Source organism: Scophthalmus maximus, chromosome 5 (genome assembly GCF_022379125.1).
Source record: "Scophthalmus maximus strain ysfricsl-2021 chromosome 5, ASM2237912v1, whole genome shotgun sequence".
Classification (NCBI taxonomy): domain Eukaryota; kingdom Metazoa; phylum Chordata; class Actinopteri; order Pleuronectiformes; family Scophthalmidae; genus Scophthalmus; species Scophthalmus maximus.
In genome coordinates, this window is record NC_061519.1 from 24,052,832 (window position 1) to 24,073,564 (window position 20,733).

The 20,733-nt window shown below is 42.3% G+C and overlaps 3 protein-coding genes and 1 long non-coding RNA gene across 4 annotated transcripts; 2 read left to right on the plus strand and 2 right to left on the minus strand.

Moving 5' to 3' along the window:
- Window positions 1–155: 155 nt before the first annotated feature.
- On the plus strand, window positions 156–6,242 carry mettl17 (methyltransferase like 17). The gene is made up of 14 exons (XM_035633849.2): window positions 156–349; window positions 1,360–1,501; window positions 1,607–1,756; window positions 1,864–1,951; window positions 2,495–2,576; window positions 2,712–2,785; window positions 2,919–3,013; window positions 3,143–3,213; window positions 3,860–3,967; window positions 4,155–4,223; window positions 4,358–4,408; window positions 4,514–4,606; window positions 4,864–5,063; window positions 5,958–6,242. Exons 1-14 carry the CDS (start codon window positions 281–283, stop codon window positions 6,052–6,054), a joined length of 1,389 nt encoding a protein of 462 aa, XP_035489742.1. The 5' UTR covers window positions 156–280; the 3' UTR covers window positions 6,055–6,242.
- A 463-nt stretch (window positions 6,243–6,705) lies between these two features.
- Window positions 6,706–10,347, minus strand: sdr39u1 (short chain dehydrogenase/reductase family 39U, member 1). Its single transcript, XM_035633864.2, has 6 exons — window positions 10,192–10,347; window positions 8,854–8,960; window positions 8,569–8,651; window positions 8,075–8,196; window positions 7,818–7,970; window positions 6,706–7,708 (listed from the first exon to the last, which is right to left on the minus strand). Exons 1-6 carry the CDS (start codon window positions 10,205–10,207, stop codon window positions 7,278–7,280), a joined length of 912 nt encoding a protein of 303 aa, XP_035489757.1. The 5' UTR covers window positions 10,208–10,347; the 3' UTR covers window positions 6,706–7,277.
- Window positions 10,348–11,090: 743 nt separating this feature from the next.
- LOC118310700 lies at window positions 11,091–13,018 on the plus strand. Its single transcript, XR_004793825.2, has 3 exons — window positions 11,091–11,220; window positions 12,485–12,523; window positions 12,611–13,018. It is a non-coding gene; the product is annotated as an uncharacterized LOC118310700 (long non-coding RNA).
- A 362-nt stretch (window positions 13,019–13,380) lies between these two features.
- Window positions 13,381–20,244, minus strand: ltb4r2b (leukotriene B4 receptor 2b). Its single transcript, XM_035633853.2, has 6 exons — window positions 20,140–20,244; window positions 19,332–19,577; window positions 16,403–17,001; window positions 15,689–15,889; window positions 15,537–15,580; window positions 13,381–14,717 (listed from the first exon to the last, which is right to left on the minus strand). The coding sequence occupies exons 3-6, from the start codon at window positions 16,979–16,981 to the stop codon at window positions 14,450–14,452; spliced, it is 1,092 nt and encodes a 363-aa protein (XP_035489746.1). The 5' UTR covers window positions 16,982–17,001; window positions 19,332–19,577; window positions 20,140–20,244; the 3' UTR covers window positions 13,381–14,449.
- Between the last annotated feature and the right edge of the window lie 489 nt (window positions 20,245–20,733).

Below are 20,733 nucleotides of genomic sequence, written 5' to 3' on the forward strand. Positions count from 1 at the left end.
ACGGAAAGCCAGTAAGTAAGTATAAGACATCCATCGGAAGGCGTCGACAGTGCACGACAAATACGCACAGAGTGAGCACTCTTTTGCATGTGCCCTTAAATCGGGAACACAGCTTCGGTTTGTCAAGAGTTCCGCCTCAAACTGCGGTCGGACTTATTTTGTTGAAGGACTGGATGGAGGCAAATGTGGCGGTGCTCCGTCCGCGCCCCGTCGCGGTGACTGATCACAGTTTAACATTTAAAGAAATCTTTTTTAAATATACAGTACCGACACCGGAGACATGGCGTCACGGAGCTACAGTGTCCGGGTCCTCTGTCAGAGGGCCGGGGTCGCGAGGATGACGTTCAGGGTGAGTGAAGTTTGTGGATGTCATTGAACGTAGCATTTGTACCGTGGAGGGGTCACGCAACAGGAACTGAGGCAAATAAACACTTTGCTATGAAACTCAAAATTCTTACTTGTTCAATTATCAAATTCCCCATCTGCTAATTCCCAGGCTTTCTTGTAAATATGCATATTCATGTCCTTTTTTTTTCCTGCAACAAAAAAACAAACAAACAATCTAAATGAATTATTTGTTTGTTGAATAGAATTAGAATCAAAATCAGTTTTATTGCCAGGTAACGGGTAACTGGTTACATACGAGGAACTTTTTGGGGTGTTATCACGGTGCATGTAGCAGTTAACATATATAAACAGAATTAGAAAAAGAATATAGAATAAAATTAAAATAAAATACACACTATTTTCAATAAATTTACAATAAATATCGGGGTCACAGATGGTTAAATGTGAGTGTGGTGGATTACGGTAATATAACGTGTTATGTCCATGGGGAAGGAAGGGAGGTGTCACTGGGGGTCCCGGGCCTTGTTGATGAGGCTTTACAGACATCAACCTCTTGCCGGAGGGGAGCATTTCAAAAAGTTTGTGTCCGGGGTGGGAGGGGTCGGCTATGATCTTTCCTGCATGCTTGAGAGTCCTGGAGGCGTGCAGGTCCTGGAGGGACGGCAGGTTGCAGCCAATCACCCTTTCGGCACAGCACATTATACGCTGCAGTCTGCTTTTGTCCTTTGCAGCAGCATGTATTATATATAGTAATATGTAATTTATATGGGAATAGGAATATACATCTGGACCTTGTGAATTTCCTGTAAATCCAAAGTTGAAAATGTAGATGACCTATTTTTTTAAATCACTAATAAAATGTGCTTAGTTCGATGACAGATTTAAAATAAAATACCAAAAGTCTTGGCTCTGAATGCATCAAATGCTTCTTCTTGTCTGTCCAACTAAGACCAGTTGGTTACCGTGAACTCACCAGAATTAAAGGAGTGTTGTTGTTGTTGTTATCCTCAGGGAATGATTGCAGCTGCACAACCACAGGCCGAGGTCGATTTCCTCAAAGGAGAACCACACAGGAAACACCCCGGTGTCACCAACCTGAAAGCTCTGCGCCTGCCCGAGGAACTCCAGACAGCAGCACGGACCATTATCCAGAGTAGGTTTGTCAGTTGACGATTATGCCAAGTAGTTGTGTGGCTTCGCCGGTCTTGAAATGAACATTGTAAAAAAACAAACAGCTTTAATCTGTCCACCATCGCAGGTGCTCAGGTGGCTCAGCTGACCGACCGCTCTCACAGCCTCACAAACTTCCTGTGGAGCAGGAAACGAGCGGTTGAGGACGCGACTCTGAGAAAGGCCGCCGTGAGTCTGGAGAGGGAACTATGGAAGAAGGCGATAGAGAAGGGAGGCGGTGAGTGCGACGTACTGCATAAAACAAAAGTAGAGATGCGTCAACTGTAAAGAGAGTGTGTGATGTGATGCAGCTGGAGAAAGAGTAAACTGGCTTTACATTTACAGATATAGACGAGGAGGCACTGGAGGACCGCATCAAGAAAAAAGTGCTATCGGAGCTCCGGAGAACAACTTATCGCTGGACTCACATGAAGTGAGTTTACCCCCCCCCCCCCCTTTTGTTATCAAATATTTCTATCTTTTGATTTATGGGAATTTTTTTAATTATTATTGTTATTATGGGTATGTTCATAAATGCTCTACATTAATAAAATCTACTTATTTCAAAGTGGAGAAATAGCTTGTCCCAACTCACGCACACAAATATACAGGTCTGATACGTGTAAGTTTTAAAACTTTAAACCTTTAAAGGGGCAGTAATCGTTCTAAAGCAAAACACGCATTGTAAAAAAATCTACGGATATTTCCTCGCGGTCCACTAGATGTCGGTTCTGTATGTCTCCCATAACGGGAGGTCGCAGGTTTGCGGCACCCGACCAGAGCACGAAAAATCACAGCGACAATGAGGGGAAACAAGCTTTCTCCATAATCGCTTACTGGCCCCTTTAATAGCCGCAAGGTACATTTGCAACTGATGTTTTAGTTCACATTGATTGTTGAGTTTAGGAACTTTGGTCCTGTTTCGTGTCTGTGGTGTAGACAAGTTTAGACGGGGAACTGTCTGTCTGTGTTTCAGGTACGATGAGGAGTTCGGCGTCGTGTACATGGCGGCTCGCCTGGCCGGCGGCTACGCAGCAATGAGGAGAGCTCTCAATGAGGTATGAGCAAGTGTTTAATAAAAATGTTTTACACCTAGAAAAATGCCCAAAAAATGTTCTGATTTCTGAGGATTACGACGACTTAATTTTTTTTATGGGTGAAATAAGTTTTTCATTTTTTCCCTGTCATTCTAGATCAAGAAGAGGGATCCCTCCTTTGCCCCACAGTCTCTTCTGGATTTCGGTTCAGGGCTGGGAACAGTTGTCTGGTTGGTTTACAGCACCAATGCAACACAAAGATAATTTTTGATGTAATTTAAAAGACTGTACATTCACTCTCTATCTTTCTCTCTCATTGTCTCTCTCTCTGTCTCTCTCCCTTTCTCTCTCTCTCTCCGGCAGGGCGTCACACTCGTACTGGGCCGACTCTTTGAAGGAGATGGTTTGTGTCGACAGCTCGGGGCCGATGAACACTCTGGCAGAACGACTTCTCAAAGGTTCATGTGCACAAAAACACGATATTTAATTTAGATAGGTCGCAGTTTTCTTAAGTTTTCTTTTCTTTTTTTCTTTTGTCAAATAGCTCATCAGACAATCTAAGTATGTTTTTGTGTTTGGCTGCGCAGGCGCCGATGAAAAGGCTCAACCTCACATCAAACAAGTCTATTTCAGACAGTTCCTCCCGGTCTCTCCTAAGGTAAGACCCTCCTCTATTTGTAAATTCAGCTGCAGAGAAGCACATTCTGTTTTCAGATGTCGGGGAATAACAGTTTCTTCAAATATATATTTATAATCCATCCTTTCAATTTTGAGTTTCAAAAAAAAGATTAAAACTCGGATTATTGTCGTATATGCAAGAACCTTTCTTTCATTCTTTATTTATTTTATTTACTCTCTATATTTCTTTCTTTTACTTACTTTCTTTCTTTTTCTCTTCTTCTTACTTTCATTCTTTCTATCTTTCTTTCTTTCTTTCTTTCTATCTTTCTTCCTACGTTTCTGTCTTTTTCTGACTCACATTCTTTCTTCCTATCCTCCTATCTTTCTTTTTTCTAGCTTTCTTTCTTCCTATCTTTCTATCTTTTTCTGACTTACAATCTTTTGTTCTATCTTCCTTCCTATCTTTCTATCTTTTTCTTTCTTAGTTTCTTTCTATCCTTTCCTTACTTTCTTTCTTTCTTTCTTTATTTTTCATACTTTCTTTTTCTTACTTTCTTTCTTTCTTTCTTTTTTTGTCTTGAAACATCAATAGTTCGTCTACAAACACAATCACCCAGATGCATCTTAAGTAATATTTAGCGGAAGGATGAGGAGACGTGATACTGCTGCGTTTCTACTTTCAGGTGCAGTTTGACTTGGTGGCCGCAGCGTTTACCCTGTCGGAGATTTCAGGTGTGAAGGATCGAGAAGAAGCTGTGTTCACTCTGTGGAGAAAGACCGGCTCATATCTGGTTGGTGGAAATAATGATCAAACTGACTTCTGACAACATCATTTTTCTTATGATGATCCATTGGATTGTATGTTGGGGTCCTGTAATCATTGCACCATATCTGAATATATATGCACAGTATATATATATATACTCTATTGAAGATAAATTTATCTTATTTAATATGTAATCCTTTTTTTTCTTATAGGTGCTGGTGGAAAATGGGACCAAAGAGGGACATCAGCTTCTTATGGAGGCCAGAGACACGTTATTAATGGTTTGTAAAGTAGATGAGAAAGAACTTTTTAGAATCCTCATGAGGGATTTCTTTTGTAAATGTTGACGTGTAGATGATTTGACACAGATAAGAATGTGGAAGCAGACTGACAACTTACAGCTCTCCCTCTCCAGAAACAAGAGACGACGGTCCACGACTCCAGACCAGCGTCGGTGTTCGCTCCAGTACGTTTTTTGAAAATCCCCGCTGGTTATTTTTTTTTAAACCAGATGTCAGTCAGTCAGTGTCACAGCTTTAACTGGAGCTTCTTTTCCCATTGTTTTTCTTAGTGTCCCCATGAACTGACGTGTCCCAAACTGGCCCAAAAGATGGTCGTCCCCTGCAACTTCCAGCAGCTGTACCACCCTCTGCCTCTGCCCGGGGTGAGACCCAACTCTGGATCACGTGTCTCGCTACAGTCACGCATGACTTTTGTTACAAAAGAAAGCATGAAAGTTCTCGAGGGAAAATAAATGATTGCCAAAATAATTCCTCACTCAAAGGCCCTCTCTGTAATATCAGTTACAGAGAGAAGGCAGAAAATATAAACTAATACCATCTGAATTTCTACTTTTAAACTGACAAAATTAATAAATGTCTTTCTCTCCCCCCCCCCCCCCCCCCCCCCCCCCCCCCCCAGCACAATGAGTGTCGGACGGAGAAGTTCAGCTACCTGATTGTGACTCGCGGTGAACCGGCAGAGCCTGCGCCAGACGGCACGGTGGACTGGGCCCGGCTGGTCGCACCGGTGCTGCGCAGAGCCAGACACGTCCACTGTCGGACGTGCAGCTCCGACGGGCAACTCCACCACATGGTGGTGACGGCTCGAAAACACAGCAGGTGAAGACGCCGCATCACACTGTGGTACTGTCACACTCGTCAGCAGCAGCGAGGTTCAAGAACTCCGTATGACAATATGAAGGGTCGTCAATTTAAAGTTTTTGGGTTAAAACAAGGGTATTTTAATTTTTTCTTTCCAGAGCAGAAGATTTTCTTCTTTTCACACATAAAAAAAACTGTCTCCTGAATGTATTGAAAATGTATTTGGTTACGTGAATTGTTCAATCGTTTCATAGTTGTACTGGTAACAGCCTATATCCAACAGTTCTTCTTTTTTTTTTCAAAAACATGGGGAGCAGCTGAATTTGTTCTAATCATTAGGGCCTGTCACAATAATTACGTTATCGACTTATCGTACGATAAATGGATTTGAACTCAATCATTTTCATTGACCTCAATAACAGCCATCGTGTCTACATGCTTGTTTGCTGACTTAAGAAGGAATGTTAACAACAGTCCAGCAAAGTCTTGCTGCTTCTGTGTTCTCATCTCGCCTCGTTTTACAATCTAAAAAAATGTCAGAAAATATGGATTTCTTAGCATTTGTCTAAAGGCACCACGTCTTCAAATTGCTTGTTTTGCCTGAGGCCTAAACGCAAGGTTAAACTTTGGATAACATATTTCTCTCAGCAGCGACACACATCGTGTAGGACCTGCATAGGCAGCAACCAAGCTCACATGATTCAGTATCAAAAAAATGGTCTTAAAATGACGATAATATTGTGTATCGCAATTATTTCTGTGACAATATATCGTGCGACAAAAGGCAGTTATCATGACAGGCCTACTCACCATTCACTTCTGTTTCAAAATGTATTCTCTTGAGATATTGAAGTGAGGTAAAAAAAAAAAATGTTCGCTACTGACGACCGCCTTTCATTTTTCTTTCATCAGAGACGTGTATCGCTGCGCTCGGAGCAGCGAATGGGGCGATCGCCTGCCGATCGTCCCGACAGCGGAGGAAGACGAGCACAGTGATTCCGAGGGATGATGAGTCAACCAGGATGAGGCATGTCCTTTTCGTTAGACGTCTGCAAATAATGGAATGCACCCTAAAACTGACATGAATAAGACTGCTGTCCAAGGAATCGTCAGCTGTTTTTCCTTATGGGAACTCACTGAACAGCTACTGTGTGCTTATCAGGATTGCATCAATAAAAAAAAACATTTGTTCTGTCATGCTGTACTTTACCATCTTATTGTTCACCACCTTCAACAAACCAGGGTCACTTTTTTTTGTAAAGCACATGCTGTAATTTTGGACATTAAAGCGGCAACAGACAGCGATGGCGCCCCTAGTGGTTTCCTAGAGGTACTTTTTCCTCAGAGCTCCTAAGGAAGTTGTCATCAGATAATGCGAGGAGAAAGCATCGTGGTTAACTCAACGCCAGCAGCCGGGCTACTGTCCAAAGCAGCAATTAACCATAAAAATCTAAATTTGAAAAAAAAAAACCTTTGTAAGAATAAGAAAAACAAACTACATATGGTTTAATTCGTGGAGCTTCTCTCCACAGAGTGAATGTCTGTCTGAGGTTCAATCGTTTTATCTTTTTCTTTCACTCTCCATCTGTTTTTTGTTCCTCCATCAACAGGATTAATTTTTTTTCTTGCAAGGTTACACAATGACAAGCTTAAGCCAAACAGTTGTCAATTTTGGCTTTAATGTGAAGGGTAGGCTGTCCCAAAATTGAAAAAGAGGCCATGTAGGTATGTTTCATGTGTCATCTTCAGAGCTCAATATCATCCCTTTACTGAAAGAATCCCAAAATCCAAAAGATCCACCGATTTACATTTTCACTTTTTCTTGCTCAAATGAAGTCACTAAAGTGTGTTCATGTGGTTTGTCGACAAACTGGAGAAGCAAAAGATTGAAAGCCTGAAGACGTCCTGCTCCGTCAGACAAATTTCAACAGAAAAAAAATCTGATCCCAGTGCAGGATGATATCACATCTGACTTTAGAGGCGTCTACTGTGTCTCAGGTGCTGGGATCCATTTTCAATACGAAGTCTCCCAAGAAAAGAAAACCTGCAGTTTGTAAAACCTGATTCAAACGCACCTTTCAAGCAGCTTATGAATCTGATGAATGTGAGCTTTACAGAAATATGTCACCTCAGTTACAGTTGTTCTTTATATTCTCTCCATATAAGACACAGTAAATATTAAGGCATAATTACACAGATAATTTAAGCCACCACACATTCTTCCAAAATCTCTTAACTCCCAACAATCTCCTTCAGGGCTGAGGTCAAGTCCGGGAACTTGTACTGAAATCCGGCCTCTAAAGTCCTCTGTGGTCTGACCTTCTGTCCCTGGGTGAGGACCACCGCCCTCTCGGAGCCCATCAGGCCGTTCATGACGAAGCCTGGCACGGGAAAGATGGTGGGCCGCCGCAGAAGTCGGCCGAGCTCCTTAGTGAACTCGTAGTTGGTGTTCAGCGCGGGTGCGACTCCGTTCAACACTTGCTGTGAAGATGAGGGAGCGGCGGTGGGCGGCGGCTCCAGGGCGTGGGCGACAATTCCTGCCAGGTCTGAGACGTGGATCCAGGGGAACGGCTGCCTCCCTGAGCCCAGGGTGCCCCCGAGGCCGAGCCAGAAGGGCAGCAGCATCTGCTTCATGGCGCCACCGTCACGACCCAGCACGGCCCCTGGTGGAGAGAGGGGGGAAGAACAGGGGGAACGTCATCTTCATGCTTTTGGTCAAGAAAGTTCTTGACGGATCCACATGGTCTGTGATGAAATATGAAGGTTTATTACCAGGTCTGATGACAACTTGTCTGGTGGTCTGTGCCACACTCTCAGGCAGAATTGCTGAGGCCTCCCACTCTTTGACAAGCCTGGAGAGGAGGTCGAATGGTGTCCACTCACTGTCTTCTGTGTACTCGGCTGTCAGACTGGGTTTGTAACAAGCTGTGGACAGAGAGACGACAGTAAATGTCCCGAGTCTAATCCGGTCGGATTGTCTAATCAGCCTCGAACCCCGATCAGCAATTTTTTTCTGTCACCAGACTTACCGACACCTGATACCAGCACCCAGGAGTGAGGAGGACTGGGGGAAGCGGCGATGGCTTGAGCCAGAGCTTTTGTCGTGTCGATGCGACTTGAGAACAAATCTTTTTTATAGCTTTCGTTCCACCTGAAACCACAGACGGGTTGAGACGTTAAAGTGACTGACACAGTAACTCTGAACGGCACCGTTAATGGACCACAACACTTAGTTAAATTCCAACCAAGAGAGTTAAACTATTTGTGTTAGATCCTGAGAAATCCACAGACATGATTCACATTAGATGTTTAGAGCTGAAAAGATGCTTTTTATTTGTTGGTTTCTGCTTCTCAGATGTGAGGAATCTATTTCTTCATCATGATACAGTGTGATAATAAATATATATACTTGGATTTTGAACTGTTAGTCAGATAAATGGCAACTTTACATTGGTCAACTTGGGATGTGCGAAATTATTTAAAAATTATTTGAAGTTGTAGCACAAGTTAATTTGCTGCTCACCATCGCAGTGGGTTCATGAGATTTTCTCCAGCCAAGTTGACGGCGCCCTCACATGGTGGGAGGCCATGAGACTCCAACTCACCCTACAAGGAGCACAGATGAAGAAAAGAACAGTGAATATCTGCAATGTGGTGGAAAGCAGCCATTAATAGGTAGGTCAGTTAAAAAAAAACATGTGCATCTCAGTGTCATGGCAACCAGTGCGGCTGCAGGAATGAAGGAGATGCAGCCCCACCTCCTTTCCCTGCTCTTTTACTATTATTGTACATTAAACAAAGATCATACCCATGTTATTTTCCCTGGACCGGGCTGGCGAGATATCACTGTGACCTCGTGACCTTTGTCTCTGAGCAGACGAGTGAGCTCGCGGCCCACAAAGCCAGATCCCCCTCCTACGATGAAAGACAACACAAAGAAGAGAGATGTACAGAGAATCCATCAGTTATCGGCTACAAATTAATCTAGAAAAGAGAGAAATGGTGACTCTGTTTGCCCTGATGTTACAAATATTAATAGATATATTATCAAAGGGGCATTGAACCAGGAGCAACTGGACTTGGTTGTAAGTTCTTGAAGACATTTCACCTCTCAACCAAGAGGCTTCTACCGTTCTAACTAAGTTGTGGTGAAACACAGGTATGAGTTTGTTACTTAATAGGTAAGGTGTAAGTATTAGTAGTATTAATATTAGTAGTAGTATTAGTAGCTCCTGATTCAACATCCTCAGATAACTAATACCTGGAAAATGGCACTATTTTTGTAAATATACATTTTAAAACTTTTTCAAAAACACTTCTTTTGCACATTCTCTGAACAGAACTTTTGGAACTTATTATGTCACTTGGTTTAGAAATTGCTGCTACTGACTTTGTCATTGTATTTTAGTTTTTTATTTCTGTTTTTATTTATTGTTCTGATAAATGCAAGGGTAGGAAACCATACATAATTAAATTGAACTAAGTATAATGAAAATAAAGAAAATTCTATTCTATTCTAGATGACTGAGAATTTCCACAGACATAAGTAAATATAAAACATACCTTATAAGTTACCATCAGGTACAGTAAGATAAAAACTAATACAGCCCTATAAAAAAAATGTCCTGTAATGCAGTAATAAATCCTATCTTCATGAAGGTCAGCTTAGCTGTAACTGTTCTGATTAAACTTAATGATGATTGAGGAAATCGTTTGTGGAACTGTTTGATATTATTCATAGAAGTGTTTCTGTTATTTAGCCAAGCCACGTTTCCGTTAAACGGAGCTGACAAAAAGTTTAAATAAAGTTATTTTGACATTGAAAGCACGGGTTGCAGCGCGCATGCGCACTACACTACGCTTACAAAACAGCACTCTTGTGCGTTACTTTAGCAAACGTAGCTTTGTGCAGGCTAACAATAAAACCGCGCAGTTTCTCTAGGTGTTGATCGCGACACGAAGCCTACTTGTAGGTTATTCTGTCAGTTTCAAGACGAACATAATGCAAATGTAACTTACAGGCGCATGACTCAAATGTCTGTCTTTATACCTGCAATGCTAACAGCAGCTAACAACTAGCTGCTAGTGACATGACCTTTACGAACAAAACCAAAAACATGAATATATGACAATAAAACATACGTACCTATTAAGACTCTCATAGTCACCGAATTGGCGATTTAATAACTGACCGTTGATCTACACCGTGTCTGTCTGACTCCACCGCTCTGTATTATAAGGCAGTGAGATGGTTTCAGTCTTTCTTTCTTTTTTGGACCAATGGGGGTTCCGTACTTGTACCAGCAGTTACGTCATTTTGTAGTTTTTTAAATGAGCTCTGGGAATAGATGGTTTGGTAAAAAGAAACAGGTGCTGTTAAATCACGGGTTTATTAAAAGCACAGCAGCCGCTTATCTAAGTAGTTCTATAAAAAAAAATCATGGTGCAGACATGAAATAATACATTTTGCACGTCTTTATTAATGTGTGTCTCTCTGTAGTCTGTCTAGTGTTGTGTGTCTTTGAAAGTATGTTTCTTTCTTTTCTTTGTGTATTTTTTCCTCTTTTTGTGTCCCTCTGTGCTTCTTCTGCCTTTCCTCCGAGCCATTTTGTGTCAAGTCAGGATGACGAATTTGAAAATAGGGTACAACAACGACAACAACAACAAAAACAACTACAACAACACAAAAGACTGGGTCGTTGTTTAATGAATCTTTTTCTTTCAATCTCATAATATTTGTTTTGTCAGATTCCCCCCCCCCCCCCACATTATAATAACATTTAATTGATTATCTATAGATGTTAATTAGAAAGAACAGTGTCACTCTTGCTGCTGAAGAATTTCCTGATATGGATTTTACAAATATATATATATATATATATATTTATTTATTTATTTTTTAAAATAATCAATAAATATTTATACTGTCGACAGAAATGAAAGTCCACTGATGCATTACATATTCGTCACACAGGTGTTATGTTATGTTATGTTATGTTGCGTATCCGCTCTTTTATTGTGCAGCACCAGACCCGGAAGCGCTCAGACAAACACGTGGTTTTGATAAAGAGATAAATTGCGCCGCGGCGTCATTAGCGACCTCTTTCTTCCTGGTCGCGCTGATGGAGGTCGTGTGTCGGCGGGCGGAGGCGACCGAACCTCCCCGACGTGTCAGGTTTGTCTCACAGCATCTCGCCGTTCACGTCGCAAGTTAGTGTTTCAGTATCTGTGGCCGTTGGTTAGTTTTGTTTTGTTTGTTTGCGGTTGTTTTGGCCGCACGGTGTTTCCGTTGTTCGCCTCAGACCTCGTGGTTGATCACAGCTGGAGAAGTTACAGGCGGAATCCCAGTGGAGGGAAAGTTGGTAGACTTAATAACGACTAATATTATTGTCCTGATGAAGCCTCAGGTGGTTTAGGACTTTTTATTATCAATATTATTTTTATTATAGCTTTAATTTGTGGAACATCACTTTGAACATTCACTCTGATGTTGTTCTTAAGTGCGATTTGGCTCTTGTGAAATATGACATAATTTCACCTGCTTTTTGGATTTTATGTAATTGTTTAGCTGAAACTGAGAAGTTGAGATTGCTTTTGTTTTTTAATTTCCTGGACCTGATAACTCTGACCACGTGACAAAGGGACAATGGCTACATCCTGTTAGTTTTTTGGTTTTTCTTCCCCCCACATGGTTACAAGCCAAACAGGAAACCACTGGTTTAATCTTTTAACTTAACATTATATTGTCTCTGGGAAATTTATTGACTGTGGCTGCAATGGAAATTAAGTGAAAGTCTTTTTCCTCTGGAGTAGTCTCATTATGCAGAATATCCCATTTTAAAATTAATTCATTGGTCATTAATCGGAAAATAATCAACTGTTTTGATAAGAGACTACAATTTGAGTCATTCTCACAAACCCCAATGAAATACTGTTTTAGTTACTCGATCATGAAACTCTCCTGTGTTTCTGTATAAATTAGGTTTTATTTATAGAAAATTCCACATTTGTTGGGTTTTTGACTGTTGGTCAGACATGGTGGAGTGGATTTTTTTTAAGTTGATTAATTTATGAAAATAATCTGCATAACAAATGATGACCTAGTGTGCTTGTGTTTAGATTTTGCTATTTGAGTCACATTATTGATAAATCAATGTGTGCGACATGTTGCCTTTTCCCTTGGGGATATATATTGACCTGATACAATATCTGTATCTCTGTTAAACCTTTGGACGCTGCCACGCTTCTTTGTTATCGCGACGCCACTTTTTATTCCGTCAAACCTTCATGATGATTTGCATGTGAGTCCGTGTTTCACCTGAACCTCATGATTATTCTTTCACTGCGCTGATGGGTTTGACGACGCAGACGACGGTCGTGTGCTTTAACGTGTAGTAAGTTGAGACACTAACCTGGTCAATGTTTGCTTATGATTTCAGAGCCGGGGGCCTGGACGAGATCTGAACTGATGAGATGAGGTAAGTTCACTGAAACATGAAAGTAGCACATTATCACTTAAAACACACTTTATGCTTATTATTTATTCACCTCGTTTTCTTCTACAGGTTATGGGACACGGGACAAACTGAGAACTCTGCTGCGTTGCTTTAGAAGGTGAAACTAAGCTGCATAATATTTCTACTTGATCACTGTTCATAGTTGTAGGTCAATCTCAAACCCTGACTATATATGCATATAGTCAAAATCCCTATTTTAAAATATGTATTTCTTAATTGATTCTATAAGTGCTCTGCTGAAATATTTACATTTATGATGTCATCAGTTTTAATTGAGAAGATCATGGTGTATTGGACTTCTATAATAGTCAGATCCAGTCCAAAACACAATCTTTTTCCCCGAACGTGTAATTAGAATTTTCCGATTTCCAACCATTTTGCCAAAAGTGAACATGGTCTTGTGACGAGGTATGAACTGTAAAAATCCATCTGTCGAATAAAGATGAATCTATTAAACTGCTTGATGTTGACTTCATTTTTCAATCTGAAGTAAAGTGGAGAAAAAGATGTCGGGTTTTATCATTGCGTGGATATTGTTGACTTGTAAGTCTTAAGAAGAAAGCCAAAGTAAGACTTGACGGTTGACAAAAGTTCAGTTAAAATTTATATTGATTTGTTTATACTGGAATTTCCCAGCTTGGGATCAATGAAGAACATCTATCGTCTCGATCAGTGCTGATACCAGATAACATTCACACTTTGAAAAGCTGGATTTTAACTACATTCAAAGATTAAAAAACCTTTTTGGAATTTTATTAGATTTTTTTTAGGAAAAGTACAAAATATTTTGTGTAACTGAAAACATAGAAAGGAGGCATTCAACTTCTCAAAAAATAGCAGTATAAAAAAAATCTCAGTACATTGCTTAAAATGCAATATGTTAGTGCATAACAGTTTTAGAATTGACTGAAACATGATATATGTATATCTATATGTACATCAGCGAAAAATACTGTTTACAATTGTCATGGGGAAAAACCTGCTTTAAGTGACAAAATCAAAACGTTAAATGACAAGCTGCATCTCGTTGAGTTGACAAATACAATCAATTTTTTAAAAATGGGATGAGGCGTCTCGTCCTTTAGTTTCCGTGTAGGGTTTTCATATTTGACACTACCAGTCTATGTAGAGAACTGACGGCTTATGTCCGTAAAGTTGGTTCAAGGCTTTAACAACAACGCAGAGTCCAACTTCAGAGATTTCAAAGAGAAAATTGTGTATTTTACATTCATATTTTTGAGTTCTCCATAAGGAGGAAACATGTTATTTATCATCATACTGATGTATTTGGTGTGATTTGAAGATGTACAGTAAATCTCTCCACTGAGCTACAATCAGGCTCTTAAGAAATCCTTTCATTTATCTAAAGGGCCAATTTATGGTTTTATATCAAGAATATCGTATTTGTTTGTCTACAATTATAGCTTCTGGTTATAATTGGTGGCTGCTGTATAAACATAGATTATAATATAGATAAACAGTTTTAATGTTAAAAGTTATATTTGTGGTCAACTTCTGTACCAAAAATATTGTAGCTGCCTAAAACAAGTGTTACTACCATTTATGAATTTGTTTTAGCATAAACTAAATGCTCATTTTGAGGGAAGTTTTTACAAGAACTTGAGTTTTTCTCAGTGCATTTTCTCCCCAAGAAAATTACATTACTGTACTGAACATCTTTTATCCCTTTTTCATGTGTCATTCCCTGTCAAACAAAACAAAAAGTATTTACAGGTCAGGCATACTAACAAATAATTTCTTCCTGTCAAACTTAAGTTTCAACAAGTGATTTGGTTTTGTCTATTTTTCTTTGAACACAAAGTCCGGCTCAAATGCTGCTTTAACCAAAATCCCACCCGCCTGGCGTAGTTGTGCACGTCGTCGGCCTCATCTCCCGTTCTGCACAGAGTGACCACCCGCGCTGTTTGTGGAGTTGAGATTGCCGGTTTCCACCGAGTCTTTCCCCGCGGAGCGACTCTTTTTGTTCCCCGACTGGTCGGAGGATATTCCCTCAAAGAGCTTGGCCATGAAGGCGAATCCGTTCTTCCTGATGTAGGACTTCCCCGCGAAGGTGTAGAGGATGGGATTGGCGCAGCTGCTGATGAAGGCCAGCGCTGATGTGACCGCACGACTGGACTTGGAGATGTGGTCCAACCTGCAGGTGAACACATGAGTAGACACTTCAATTACTGAACACTTTCAGTGGTATAACGGGTTTCAATGCTGAATCCTGCTGAGTATATTAATACTCAACATACACAATGGTCATATTTTATGTATCTTAGCATCATTTTATACATGTATATTTACACTTTACAATAAAGTTGGATCTAACCGAATATTATACCACAGCTACAGTAAAACATTTATATTTAAGGATTGGAAAAATGTCACGACTACAGAGACACAGAATAATTACAAACTCACAAAACAAGTACTGGGAGACAGTGATAAAGAGAACTGGAAATTACTGGACATTTATAAGGAGACAAAAATGACAAAAGTGGGACAAAAGACATAACCAGACACTAAATGACGACAAAGGAATTTGGCTCCAATTTAAAAAAGCTTCAGTTTTCACAATGTTGGCAACTGAAAGTAAAATGTATTGCACCATGATACCAATCTCCTGATATGGTTTCCAATAGATCAAAGGTCAAACAATCCTTGAAACCAAGACCTTTTCTTATTTTCATATCGACCATATTCTGTTTGTTTTTTGTCAGAAATATTTAAGCTGTGTGTCAAGCTATGACGTGAATGGCCACTGTATTGCTCTTACAGTAAACGTTCCACGTTATAACGTGATACTTTATTGTTATAACAATGAACTTTTTACTTTATAACAGTAAACTTTCAAGTTATAACGTGATACTGACTCATTTAAGTTTTGTCAATATTATTATTATCAATATATATATATATATTTGTTTGAGAGGGTTTGGGGAAATGGTCAAAACATTTTGTTACTCACATATCTCTCTTGGTTGAATCCACCGGGTACAACTCAGCTGCGACCTATTGGACGTAACAAAACAAAAAAAAGGGTCACATTGGGTCACTGATCCGAAGAAGCAGAAAAAACGTGAGCAGATGATCTCGCGTGGCGACCGATTCCTCCCACACCTGCACCATGTTGACGACGTGGTACGGCAGCCAGAAGGCGCCGAACATCACCACGATGGCCAGGATGAGCTTCTCGCTGCGGATGGTTCGCCGGAACTTGGTCTGCCTGAGGCGCCGCAGGATGAGCACGTAGCTGGTTATGATGATTGCGTAAGGGACGATGAATCCCGCCACTGTCTCGAAGGCGTACTGAAACTGTACCTGCACGCAGGGAGGACAGGGAAAAAAACAAATCATGGATAATAATTGCATGGGCCTCGGCGGACGTGCATGGATCTGTCCAAACAAGGCAGAGCGAGATGAGAGCTGTAGTCAGATTCAAAGTTTCCAGCTCTTGGTTCAGGGAATTAGCTGAAAACTCAAAACCATTCGGGTTTTACACTTTCGTTCAAAGATGATTAACTGATTCCCCCCCCCCCCCCCCCCCCCCCATTTTATCGCCTGAACAAGTTGCACACACCAGCGTGCTTCAAGAGGAAGTCCTTCACTTACTTCCTTGTCCATCCTGGCTTCAAATCAAGAGCTTCCGAGGTTTTGGTAATCGGTGTTATGTAATTATGTATTTTGTAATTTGCTCTTTACTCTGACTCGCTGCTCCTTACGACACTTTTGGTCATTTTTCCATATCTGAGCTCATCTTATTTGTTTTGGTCCAGAGAGCAGTTACATCAATAGCAGACGATAAAGATAATTGTCGGTCGGATCTTGACTTACATGGCGAGGAAGAGTGTGATTGGGCGCACACACCAGTCTCATCTTATTCCTTTCGTCGCTGTCTATTCTCACGTCGCGAAACACTAGCGAGGGGATCGAGATGACCATCACCAGCGCCCACGTGCCAACGATCACCCTCCGCACGATCCTCCTGCTCCCGAGGGACGACAGTCTCCTGGGGAACACGACCGCCACCAGCCGGTGCACGCTCATCAGCGTGATCAGGAAGATGGACGCGTACATGTTGACGTTGCACAGGTAGAACAGGCCTTTGCACATGGCGTCGCCGAAGACCCACGTCTGCTTGGCCAGGTAGACGACGAAGAAGAGGGTGAGGATCATGAGGAAGCCGTCGGCGCACGCCAGGTTGAGGATGAGGATGGTGGTGACCGAGCGTCGCCGGATGCGAGCCAGGATGCTCCAGACGATGAAGAAGTTGCCGGGGACGCCCAGGAGGAAGACCAGGCCGAGGATGAGGGCGCCGGAGGCCGTGGAGAAGTCATTGCTCACAACGCTGTCGTCCTCGGGGTTCGTGTTGTTCACAGTGGAAGATGAGACAGTCTGACTGAAGTTGGTCATGCTCGGTCCCGACTGTGATCCTGCGGACGAGACACAAAGCTAGGGACTGCATTCATGGCATTGTTGATTGTTAATAAGTGATAAATGCTTTCTTTCATGGACGAATTATAAGCAAATCATAAAAAAAAAGGTTGCCAGGTTGTGGAAAATCCTCCAGCATGACAATTATTTTCTTGTCGTTTTACCTCTTCAAATCAAATCCTCGGTGAGTCATTTTTTGAATTTTCTGGCGACATCTGGTGGTAAAGTTGCAAACCGCAAACCAACCGAGGAGCCGACAGGGGACACTTTATGGTGTCGCGCCGCCGATTCCATTTCCGGTTTCCTGCAGCACTGACAATTCTGGAACCGTTTTGTGCAACAGCCGTATTCAACACGACGTAGCAAACGTGGCGACTCACACGGAGGTCGGGTCCACCTCACGTAATTGTATGTAACTCATTCAGAGTTGACGAAGAAACATCGATTCTTTGTTGCAGGTGATTATACATATACGAACACGGTATATTCAATATCTGTGAATGAGTTCTTCTAAATATTACACACTGCAGCTTTGAGCGTACGTGAGCAGATGTTTCAGCTTCCGTCACTTTCTCCTGGGTGGTGGTTTTTCCAAAATCCGCACTTTCCGACAAATACCCTAACCGTTCCTCAGCACTGTGCCTATAGCTGTGTCGACGGCTCGAGTGAAAACTGCCTTCACATACGACACTTGCTCTTTCGAGCACAAAAACAAAATCCCTTTCCGAAAGGAAATCGTTGTGAATGATGAAAAGATGGAAAGAAGGACATTATCCACAAGCCGAGGGCCTCGACCGTGAGATCTCCGATCGCGCCTACATGTCAAAGACGGTGCACCAGTTACTGAAGATACAGAGAAACATTTGTTCACCAATAGCACACGGGTGGATCACTGAACCAGAGGGTGGCCGCCTCCCTGACGCACCCTCTAAAGTATTCGCATCCAGACCCTGTAGCGGACGTAGAGGCAGCGTGCTAAAACACGCCGAACGTCAGCAGCACCGCGTCGCAAACACAGAGGAGGACTTCAACACGGTCTTCTCTTTTCTTCTAGACCTCCTGTTGGTTGGGGGCCGTTTATTTCAATGTCAAGTACAGAAACAAACAAACATGGAACACATGTGAAGATTTCCAAGCACATATTTCTGTGTTCTATGTGCCTTTCCTCTCAGTGAGAATGTATTTCTTTCTTCTAGCTGTGCTTTAGCACATCTTCAAGCAAGGTCATGTGGGCCGTTGGGCGGTTTGTGCTTCGTTAAAGGCTTTCACAACACGCAACCCCTCATGCCGTTGTTGGACAGTCCCGTCGTGACCTCGAGACGGTCGGGTCGGACTCCATTGGTTTCTCAACGCGGTCTTGATTGACTCTCCCTTCCCCTCGTCTGTCTCGCTGCCTCGGAGTCTTTCTCACTGTCCGCCGACATCCACCGGTTCCACAGAACTCGGAGGCCACAGAAGGTTAAACCTTTGTGGCACATCGCTGCATATGCATCCCTGACTTGCACGTGGCGATCACGACGGATATGTGAAAGATGAGAGACGAATTTGAAGTCCTTGTCTCCTGATCAAGTCATAATCCCCTTGCCCTCGTCCCACTGACGTCAGTTGTTGTTTATTTCCCCCCCGAATCGCTTCACGAGAGAGCGGACGAGTGAACGAAATCCATCAATGCCACACTTGAAAGCACCGCGCCTCAGGAAATATCGTGTTTTCATGTCATTGACATGTTCCGCTGGAGAAAAACAATGGCGGTACTGTAAACCGTCTGTCAGAATTAGGAAAAAAAAATTATCAAAAAGCCGCAATTTCAAACCCAATGTTGCAACGGACAAATATTCTTTTGGTAATGGACAAAGTGCCCAAATAGGGGAAGGACGGTAAAGGAAGATGCAACAGAAACTGATGTATAAGAATAAAGACAAGGTACTCCTGCTGCAAAGTTTTTTTTGACAATTTCGAGCAATAACCCAGGCAACCTGAGCAAATTATTGGAGACTCGTATTAAAACTGAAAACTCTCCAAATCACTTCATCTCCTGCCAGACACTCTGTTTGCTTCAGCTCGTGGTCCACCGGGACATTGAAATAATGAAACCACGGTTTGTAATAAATCTGCCGCGTGTAAATAATCAAGACGGGATGAGTAAATAATAACGTTAAGATGGAAAAAGAGAACAAGAGAAGTAGGGCAGATGGAAGCAAAACATTGTGGAGAGATGGAAGACACACGAATATGGAAAAAGAGAACAAGAGAAGGAGGGCAGATGGAAGCAAAAACCTTGTGGAGAGATGGAAGACACAAATGTGATGAGGGGTTAAGACCGACTGACCTCTTCTTCTAGGACGGGGTGTCGTTCCTTCTCCGCGGTGTGTGTCAGATTCAAATATCCCCCTGGTGTTGCTCTACCGCTCCGTCCGTCTCCCACGGCGTCTCTTCTTTTTTCCCCCCTCGCATCTGTGATCTGGGCCCATAGTGCACTGATTCATGTCCTGCCCTCGCAGGCTGCAACACGCCGAGCGAGGGAGGGAGGGAGGGGGCAGCGGAGGCGCGTCCTCTCGCTCTATAGACGAGCATCCTGAAGAAGAAGAAAAGTGACTCTGCGCAGTGGCATATGCATAATCAATATGTTAAGTACATTGAACACGGTGTACACATGATGGCTTTTTATTTTTGTTTAAACAAATACGAATTCTTCCTCATCCTAATTTTTCGTGTCCAGAAGCACTTTTCACTCTGTGAGTCAGTCGTTGTTGCATCAGAATCACAAATACTTTCATTAAATCACGGGGGGGGGGGGGGTTGTGTAACCTGAGGGGAAGGGATGAATGATTCAGAGGGTTTACACAAGCTCTGTCTGGGCTGTGTCCTAAGATGCAGGGTGCAAGCACACAGGGAAAAAAAAGAGAAAGAACAAAAGTCACGTTCACTAGTTGACACAAGCCTCTGACTCTGACAGGAATGTGAGATGAGGTAGAAGCCCCGAAGCTGCCGCTGGCGCTCAGCGGCCGAGGGCAGGAGCAGCTTTTCGAAACACCTTCGTCCTTCCTGGGGAAGGTCTGCAAGAACGTGAAGGACCCTGGCCCACGCCTCGTTCACAGCGACGTCATGTCTCGGCACCAACGCAGCGTCACACTTACACACGTACACACGCCGGAGATTGACAGGGATCTGTGTCCGACGCTGATCTGTGAAGCTGCAGCCAGAAAATCCAGTGGAGTGTTCTCCAAACTCTTTGTAATGGTCTGACTATACACAAAGTTTCCTTCAAACAGGGGTGTGTACGGGGCCACAGGCTTTTATGCTAACGCCCCTGGTTGCTATAGAAACATGTAAAAAATAAATAAATAAAGAAAAGTCGTTGCCTTGTTTGCTGGAGGCCGCTGGAGCTCCACGCCGGGCGGGAAGCACGAGATGAGAACGAAAAATCGTATTGTTTTTTTAGTTTTTTTCTTCCATATCTTATAGATTTTAATTTAGATGCGAATGTTTCTCAGATGTGTCCCCTCTGAGCTGCTGAATGATTTCATGAACTCTTTTCTGAAACGTATTTTCGGTGTGTTATGAGATGGCGGGCCATTATTCGAAGCACAAGTGTACTTTTGTCAATTCTTTTTTTTTTTTACTATTCACAGGGCATTTGTCAGTATCTCCATAACTTCAACAACTCACGTGAAGGCGGAAGGGCTTTCCCGCCGGTGCTCCGTGTGAGAGAGAATATGAACAAAGTCACG